Source organism: Otolemur garnettii, unplaced genomic scaffold (assembly GCF_000181295.1).
Source record: "Otolemur garnettii isolate 467f Iridium unplaced genomic scaffold, OtoGar3 scaffold00013, whole genome shotgun sequence".
Taxonomy (NCBI): Eukaryota; Metazoa; Chordata; class Mammalia; order Primates; family Galagidae; genus Otolemur; species Otolemur garnettii.
Window position 1 is genome coordinate 28225859 of NW_003852408.1, and position 9837 is coordinate 28235695.

A 9837-nucleotide genomic window follows, 5' to 3' on the forward strand; every position below is an offset into this window, starting at 1 on the left:
GGCGCCTGTGGTCCCAGCTACTTGGGAGGCAGAGACAGGAGACTCGCTTGAGTCCAGGAGTTGGAGGTTGCTGTGAACTGTGATGCCACAGCACTCTACCCAGGGGGACAGCTTGAGGCTCTGTCTCAAAAAAAAAGAATCATCATACACAAATGAATATTTTTTTCTAGTAGTTATGAAGTTCTGTTTCAAAGGAAATATATAATCTATACATATCTCAACTAATCAGATGATTAAATTAATATGGCTACCCAAATCTCATCCACTGTAGAGCAGGTTAGTTGTTCATAGTACAGTACATGATTTTATGTAAGATGATACTCCAGAATGTGTAGAAACCTCCCTGATAACACAATCGCGTTCTCCTTGGGTCACTCTTGTTGGAATGACAGAGAGTAGCGGCAGGAGTAGGGAGCCAGCAAGTGAGAAGGTCTGAGTTCCGTTGTTGCCTCAGAGGTACTCAGGGACTTCTTTTCAGTTTTTAACTTTAATTCTTTTGAATTGAATTCTTTTAATTCTTTTTTTCTTTTGAGATAGAGTTTCACTTTGTTGCCCTTGGTAGAGTGCTATGGCATCATAGCTCACAGCAACCACAAACTCTTGGGCTCAAGTGATTCTCTCACCTCAGCCTCCCAAGTACCTGGGACTACAGGCATCCACCACAATGCCTGGCTATTTTTTTAGAGACAAGGTCTCACTCTGGCTCAGGCTGGTCTTGAACCTGTGAGCTCAGGCAATCCACCTACCTCAGCCTCCCAGAGTGCTAAGATTAAAGGCATGAGCCACCATAACTGGACCCTAACTTCAATTTTTCTATCAGTGAAAGGAGAAATTAAGCATGACATTTGTTGTCATTTTGTTTATTTAAAAAATTTGTAGTTATGGGGCCGGGTGCGGTGGCTCACACCTGTAATCCTAGCACTCTGGGAGGCTGAGGTGGGTGGATTGCTTGAGCTCACAGGTTTGAGACCAGCCTGAGCCAGAATGATTAAGTGTCTGGCAACTAAAAAGTAGCCAGACATTGTGACGGGCACCTATAGTCCCAGCAACTTGAATAGCTGAGACAAGAGAATTGCTTGAGCCCAGGACTTTGAAGTTGCTATGCGCTCTGACCCCACAGTACTCTACTGAGGGTGACAAAGTGAGACTGTCTCAACAAACAAACAAACAAACAAAAAAACAAATAAAAGTTCATAGTTATAACACCTTATGGGTTTCCCCTTCTTTATTAGTCTTAGTATGGCTAGAGGGTCACCTTACATTCTATCAGTGTTTAAACTGTGAAGAAGGACCCGTTTATTGTTTTGTGGTTTTCTTTCAATCGGTTGTAAACTGATACTTTAAAAAATTCAATGAAAATTAATTTTTAGAAAAATGAAATAAAGGCATGAAAAATGTAAGCTCAGTTTTAAAATTATTTGGTTTAACAAATGTAAAATGTTCAAATTTTTAAGTCTTTGTGCAGTATTCTCATGTTCTTTACTTACCTTGTCATAGATTGGTAACAGAAGATTCTGGTCCATGGCCATACTTTGAGTAGAACTCCACTAGATAACAAATTTTAAGGCTGCTAATAGAAAATCGTGGACATCTCTGGGTTTGGGATACTAAACATAGGAAACTGAAGCTAGGATGATAATTAAGAATGAGTTAACAAGTTTAAATAGGAAACAAATACTTAGTAAGAGGCAATGGTCCTAAAATGTATCTCTGGGCATTTGAAAGGGCATTATTTGTGGTTTTGTTTTATTTTATAGATTTGAGGGGTTTTTGTCCCTAAAGATCAGTCTTTCCCAAAGCAAAACCCATGGATTCACTGCATCAAAACCATCTGGAGTGCTTGTAAGATCAGAATCTGTGAAAATGGAGCCCAGATATTTGTATTTTAAAAATAAATTTCTCTTCTTCCTTCTCCAAGTGAATCTTAGTATAGAGTTATTGCTGTGAGAATTTTAGTTGTATGTATATACATATACATGGTGAAATAAATGGTGAAATAAAACAATTAACTATATTATGATTTTTTCCCCCTAGTTATATCAGAGGAAGAAAATGAGCTAGGGCTCTTTTTAAAGTTTCAAGCAGAACGGGATGCAACTCAAGCTGGCAAAATGATGGATGCCACTGGCAAGGCACTCTGTTCTTCAGCCAAGCAAAGGTTTAACCATGGTTTTTCATCTTCCTTAAATCTGTAGGCAAATGACATTTTGACATGTGTATTTACATTTGCATACTTTTAAAGCTCATTGATGATTCCAATAAAGGGTAAAAGAGAACTATATTGCAGTTTATAACTGTTTTGATACTTCTTAATTACTAATTATTCAGAATAATTATTTAACAATTGATGTTCTTGCTTGCTTAATTCATAGAAATAACCTTTAGTTCTGTATTTATAGTTCTTAAGCGGTTTAATGTAACAGTCACAGAATGGCTAACATTTTATTTTGTTTTTTTATTTTTTTGAGACAAGAGTTTTACACTGTGCCCTGGGTAGAGTGCTGTGGCATAATTATAGCTCATAGCAACCTCAAACTCCTGGGCTCAGGCAATCCTATTACCTTAGCCTTCTGAGTAGCTGGAACTATAGGCGCCTACCACAATGCCTGGCTAGTTTTTTCTATTTTCAGTAGAGATGGGGTCTCATCCTTGCTCTGGCTGGTCTTGAACTCCTGAGCTCAAGCAGTTTTAGTAGAGATGGGGGTCTTGCTTTTGCTTAGGCTGGTCTCAAACTTCTGAGCTCAAATCAATCCACCTACCTCAGCCTCCCAGAATGCTAGGATTACAGGTTGAGCCACTGCACCTAGCCTGTTTTTGGTTTCTTAGAGACAAGATCGTACTCTGTCACACAGGCTGGAGTGTAGTGATGAGATCATAGTTCATTGCAGCCTCAAACTTCTGGGCTCAGGGATCCTCTTGCCTTAGTCTCCTGAGTATCTGGGATAATAGGCAACACCACTATTCCTGGCTAATTTTTTAATATTTTTATGCAGATATGGTCTTGCTATGTCACCCAGGATGGTCTCAAACTCCTGGCCTCAAGCAGTCCTCCCATCTTTGCCTCCCAAAATGCTGGGATTACAGGCATGAGCACTGTGTCTGTCCTAATTTTTTCTTTGTAATTACTTACTTTCCATTTGTTATTTCACAGTTTTTTAACACAAAGATACATGCTTCAACAAATCTCCTATAATTACTAAAGATAGCCCAAATCTTTGTATTTCAGAAGAAAAATAAAAACAGTCTTTATTAGACCTGTAATAATGATAATAAGCATAAGTACCTTTAATCTGAAATATCATATCAGTGCAAAAGTCCATCCTAAAGGAAGTGACCTCCAATTGGAAGCTCTCTCCAAAGAGAGCAGGGACCTCCAATTAAGTCAAAAGCAGAGCAGAGGGGTTGGATTTGACATTTATTTTTAAAATATACTAGAACCTCCATCACTGACTACCTCCCTACATTGACCAAGTGAAGTTGACCTAATTTTCATAGACTGGACATGCACCACATATACTCAGTGGATGTTCCTTAGGTTGACCACCTCCATATGTTGACCAGTTTGTTACAATCTCCAGAGGTTCTATTGTTTTTTTGTCTTCATCCTTAGCTCCTAAGAATTCCATGCCCTTTAGTTCTTTTAGTCTTGTATCTGCTCTTTTTTTTTTTTTTTTTGAGACAGAGCCTCAAGCTGAGCCCCTGGGTAGAGTGCCATGGCTTCACTGCTCACAGCAACCTCCAACTCCTGGGCTTAAGCGAGTCTCCTGCCTCTGCCTCCCAAGTAGCTGGGACCACAGGCGCCCGCCACAACGCCCAGCTATTTTTTTTGGTTGCAGCCATTATTGTTGTTTGGCGGGCCCAGGCTGGATTTGAACCCACCACCTTAGGTGTATGTGGCTGGCACCTTAGCTGCTTGAGCCACAGGCGCCGAGCCGTATCTGCTCTTCTAAATCCAGGTTTTCCCTAAACTAGGCAAATGAAAGGCTTTCTATTAATGTATTATGCTTTATGAATATAGGTTCTTTTTTACCCTCAAACCTCTTTTCTAAATGGCATATTTACTTGGCAGGTTATTTACACGTGGATTAACATCCAAAGTGTTGCAAAAAATGATATTTTTCCTGAAGTAACAAAAATGGGCAAATACAGAAACATAAATTTTTTTTTTTTTTTTTTTTTTAGATAGAGCCTCAAGCTGTCTTCCTGGGTAGAGTGCCGTGGTATCACAGCTCACAGCAACCTCCAACTCCTGGGCTCAAGCGAGTCTCCTGCCTCAGCCTCCCAAGTAGCTGGGACCACAGGCGCCCGCCACAACACCTGGCTATTTTTTTGGTTGCAGCCATCATTGTTGTTTGGTGGGCCTGGGCTGGATTCGAACCCGCCACCTTAGGTGTATGTGGCTGGCGCCTTAGCCACTTGAGCCACAGGCACCGAGCCAGAAACATCTTTATTAATATACTCCAAAGTTGGCTACATGAGCCTTACTTTCTTTTTTTCTTTCTTTCTTTCTTTTTTTTTTTAGAGATAGAATCTCACTTTATCACCCTTGGTAAAGTGCCATAGTGTCACAGCTCATAGCAACCTCCAGCTGCTGGGCTTAGGCAATTCTCTTGCCTTAGCCTCCTGAGTAGCTGGGATTATAGGAGCCCACCACAACGTCCGGCTATTTTTTTGTTGTAGTTTGGCCAGGGCCGGGTTTGAACCCACCACCCTCAGTATATGGGGCTGGCACCCTACCCACTGAGCCACAGGTGCCACCCAAGCCTTACTTTCTTTTTAAGTACTTTCTTTTCTCCTTAGGCATCTTAATAGTTTTTTAGTTGTAGAGTCATCTTGCTGCTTTATGATTGGTTTAAATCTTTGTCTTGTTTTACATATAGTATGTACAACCCTCTGATTTTTACCTCTTTCCCATTAGATTGGCCCTGTGTACTCCCTTGTCTCGTCTTAAGCAAGAAGTAGCAACATTCAGTCAAAGGGCAGTATCTGATACCTTGATGACAATTAATCGGATGGAGCAAGCACGCACAGAATACAGGGGAGCTCTACTGTGGATGAAAGATATATCCCATGAACTGGACCCAGATACCTTAAAACAAATGGAAAAGTTCAGAAAAGTATGAAAATGTATCCTTTTCCTACTCTTGATACATAAAATACAGAACTGCCACAGAAAAATTTAATCAAGATGATAAAATGTCATACTGTTTTTTTTGAAATATGTTTTATTATGAATTCTTGGTTGCTGGAAGATTATAGTTAAAGTACAAAATCTTGTCACACTTTTATTTTTACTCCTTGACTGGCATCTCCACACCATCTTTTTATCCCCTGTAATAGATCTAATTACTCTACAAATGTTGCCTACTTGGACTTTTGAGAGACACAGAAAGGCTCAAGCTTACTGGTCCTTCTGTCAGCCTCCTTTTATACTGTCTTCCTATTCTCCAGAAAAGATATGCTCTACTCTCTTCTTTGCTGTTCTTCAAATGTGTCAAGCTCTTCAGGTCCTTCCATTCTAGGACTTTTAAAATTTTTTCTTTTTTTAATTTTTTGTTTGTTTGGAGACAGAGTTTCACTTTGTAGCCCTGGGTAAAGTGCCATTGCACCATAGCTCACAACAACCTCAAACTCTTGTTTTTTTTTTTTTTTTTTTTTTGAGACAGAGCCTCAAGCTGTCCCCCTGGGTAGAGTGCTATGGCATTACAGCTCACAGCAACCTCCAACTCCTGGGCTCAAGCGAGTCTCCTGCCTCAGCCTTCCAAGTAGCTAGGACCACAGGCGCCTGCCACAACGCCCGGCTGTTTTTTGGTTGCAGCCGTCATTGTTGTTTGGTGGGTCCGGGCTGGATTTGAACCCGCCACCTTAGGTGTATGTGGCTGGCGCCTTAGCCCGTTGGGCTACAGGCACCAAGCTAGCAACCTCAAACTCTTGGGCTCGAGTGATCCTTTGCCTCAGCCTCCCAAGTAGCTGGGACTATAGGCGCCTGCCACAACTCCTGGCTAATTTTAGAGATGTGGTCTTGCTCTTGCTCAGAGTGGTCTTGAACTCCTGAGCTCAAGCAGTCCACCTGCCTCGGCCTCACAGAATGCTGGGATTACAGGTGTAAAAGCCACGTTGCCTGACCTGTTTTGAACTCTTGGCCTCAAGTAGTCCTCCCACCTTGGCTCCCAAAGTGCTAGGATTATAGGCATGAGCGATAGCTCCTGGATTGATTCTAAAATATCATTAATGCTTCTCAACATTTAACTAGGCCTCTTTTTCCATTTATTCCTCTTTTAGCTAAACACTATTCATGAAAAATTTTAGATGTTTAGTTTTATTTGGATTTTTTTTCTTAACTATATACTTTCCATCTGTTATCTCATTTTCTCAACATAAAGATATCTGCTGGAAAGAATCTATAATTACTAAAGATAGCTAAAATCTTCATCATTACTCATGAAATGTTAATATTAATAATACAAGGAAAATAATTAATCTATTATATGAAAAATATATGTATCTGAAAATATTTATTGTAAGTATTATAAATATGTAGTAAACATTATTATAAATCTATATTATTGGTAATAATAATTAGCATTTTTGTGATTGCAGGTACAGACCCAAGTGAGAAATAGCAAAGCTTCTTTTGACAAGTTAAAGATGGATGTTTGTCAGAAAGTGGATTTACTTGGAGCTAGTCGCTGCAACATGTTATCTCATTCACTCACTACCTACCAGGTACCCACCTCCATGGTCAGCATGTCCTTGCAGTAAAGATGAGTGGTGAGATTCCTTTTTAAAAATTGTCTAAAGGGCACAAAAAAAGTATATAATTGATTAGATCCTTTGACTCTGTTATAATTAATTGAAGTTATGACAGCCAGAGAATTATATAAAGTTCTAAAATAAAAAAGACCTAAGAGATTGTCTACTCCTGTGGCTATTTTTGTTGATATCCTAGGAGAGAGATTTAGGGACCATCTGAGATTGGAAAGAGGAATATTGAGGAGGCAAAATTTAAGGCGCTTCAGGCTTGGTTCAGCCAGAACTGCTACACTTCTGATTTTGAACTTCTACATATAATTTCATTTTAAGCAAAGATGCCATGGCCCCAAAAGTTTGAAAACTTTTCTTTTGTTTTATGGATGAAGAATATCAATCCCATGAGAATTAAAGTAATGGCAATGTTGGGCTTAAAAACCTAAGTTTTCTAATTCTAGGGCATGCATTCTTTTCTTTCTGCCAAGATGCTATCCCATATCACTTTAACCTCAGAATTCTCACTTGTGCTTATACAGTATTATACCAAATCATACATACAGTGAACAATTTAGATATTAATAAGTCCAGTTACTAATTTTAATATATATTCACAAATAGCAAAATAGAATAAACTATACTCATATAAGAGTAATAAACTGAAGGAAATGGATATTCAGTCCTGATTTTAGGGAATCTACCTTATTCAGTATTATGGAATTCTGGAATTAAGAAAGGATGCACTTGAAAATAAAAGTGTATGACCATCTGTGTAGCATAACACCTGAGACACAATAGCTGTTAGTTCAATTCTCCTTTATACTCTCTACTTACCCTCTCACTTTAAATAGGAACCTCATAGCAGCAAGGAACATTTCCTGTTACTTGAGTTAGCTTGAGAACAGATTTTTTTTGCAAATTTTTCTTGAACCTTAGATGAAAGGTCAAATACAGAGGTAAATGTTATCTTTCTCCAATTAAAGAAGTGCTTGTATATGCTGTCAACATAAAGATTACACATATGTCCTTGCTTCTGTAGAGATTGGTATTTTTGTGCTTTTATTATTTCTCTATTGGATGCCTCGGTTGTTCTAATCCCTTAGCTGCAGTCACTGACACTCCAGGTGGCTTTAATGTGCATTCCAGGGCTCTGCACAGATAGACACCCACACCTGCAAACACAGATGCTAATTCTTTCCCTATCCTGTTTCCCTTATCCTTCCCTCTCTGCAGATGGCAGTTCTTGTGCAGAATTACTTTTTCAATGCTTTCTGGTTCTCCAAACTTTGGAATTTGAATTTAGTCCCTGCTTCTTCTTATTTGGCAACAATTCATCTGCTACACTAGTGAGGAAATACAAAGTCATAGAGGAGAAGCAGAACTCTAGTGTCACTTTATCTTTTTCTGCAGAGAACACTGCTTGGATTCTGGGAAAAAACAGCTCGAATGATGTCCCAAATCCAGGATGCCTGTATTGGCTTTCATCCACATGATTTTGTAGCTCTCAAGGTACATTTCTTTCATGTTCTCTTGTTTAAATGTATTATACTTCATTTTAGTGATAATGTTGAAACTATTTTTGCTAAACCTAATTTTAAATTTGTAAAACATTGAGAAACATTCTTCTGGACTCTGTTAGCCAAGGATGAATACTTCCTTGTTTTCAAATGCTGCCAGCAGCACCAAAATACATGAGAACACTGCAGGCAGGCTAGAGAAATTAGTTGGACAGGGAAAAAAAGAGGGATAAGGTAAGAGAAAATTAAAATGCAAAGTAGATAAGAAAAGGCTATGAAAAGGAAACACTCAAGAGAAACAAGTAATGGAAAGTGGTCATATGTTCTCACAAGTGACCAAATTACCTACCTGACAGTTTTACAAGTTGAAGAAAAATTTCTTAGTTTTACTTTTACAACAGTTCATAATACCAAAATTAGGCCAGTTATGATCATTATATACGTGTGATTGCAGTTGAAGAGACCAGTATGTTAGATCAGCTCTTTCTGTAAAACATGCGAAAGATACTCTGACTATCATGCTTTTATTTATTTATTTATTTATTTTTTCTGAGATAGAGCCTCAAGCTGTCGCCTTGGATAGAGTGCTGTGGCATCACAGCTCACAACAACCTCCAACCCCTCCCCTTAAGTGATTCTCTTGCCTCAGCCTCCCAAGTAGCTGAGACTATAGGTGCCCGCCACAATACTCAGCTATTTTTTTGGTTGTAGTTGTCATTGTTGTTTGGCAGGCCCAGGCTGGATTTGAACCCACCAGCTGTGTTGTATGTGGCTGGCGCCTTAGCCACGTGAGCTACAGACACCAACCCAACTATCATGCTTTTAACATGTGCATATCTTCGTATATGGCTTATCCAGCAGAGACACATGGTGATAAGTCATTTCTTCAATTCTAGTAAGCTAAGTTTTAGTACCTTTAACTTACCATTTGGCCTTATTATCAGTAGACCTTGAAAGTGTTGTTGGTTGGTTTGCTCAAGCTGGATGTGATAGGTTCATATCTTATAACCATATTCCTGGAGTTTCGGATGCATTTTTTTTTTTTTTTGAGAGTCTCTGTAGAGTGCTTTGAGAGCACTTCTGTAGAGTGCTGTATTGTCATAGCTCACAGCAACTTCAAATTCTTGGGCTCAAGTGATTCTCTTGCCTTAGCCTCCCAAGTAGTTGGGACTATAGGCACCCACCATAAGGCCTGGCTATTTTTTTAGAGACGGGGGGGTCTCGTTCTGGCTCAGGCTGGTCTTGAACCTGTGAGCTCAGGCAATCCACCCACCTTAGCCTCCCAGAGTGCTGAAATTACCAGTGTGAGTGACCACGCCCGGCCCCAGGATGTGGTTTTTGTTTGTTTGGAGATAGAGTCTCACTATGTTGCCCTTGGTAGAATGTTGTGGTGTCACAGCTCACAACAACCTCAAACTCAGGCTCGGCGCCTGTGGTTCAAGCGGCTAAGATGCCAACCACATACACTTAAGGTGGCGGGTTCCAATCCCCAGCCCGGGCCCGCCAAACAACAATGATGGCTGCAACCAAAAAAAAAAAAAAATGGCCAGGCGTTGTGGCGGGCGCCTGTAGT

At 39.7% G+C, this 9837-nt stretch overlaps 1 protein-coding gene across 1 annotated transcript in view; it reads left to right on the top strand.

Moving 5' to 3' along the window:
• Nucleotides 1-9837, top strand: part of ICA1L (islet cell autoantigen 1 like) — a 55915-nt gene that overhangs the window by 24336 nt on the left and 21742 nt on the right. The window contains exons 3-6 of the mRNA XM_003785119.3: nt 2035-2158; nt 4919-5117; nt 6601-6726; nt 8158-8256. Of these exons, the coding sequence (XP_003785167.1) occupies nt 2035-2158; nt 4919-5117; nt 6601-6726; nt 8158-8256 (548 nt within the window). The remainder of the gene's footprint in view (nt 1-2034; nt 2159-4918; nt 5118-6600; nt 6727-8157; nt 8257-9837) is intronic.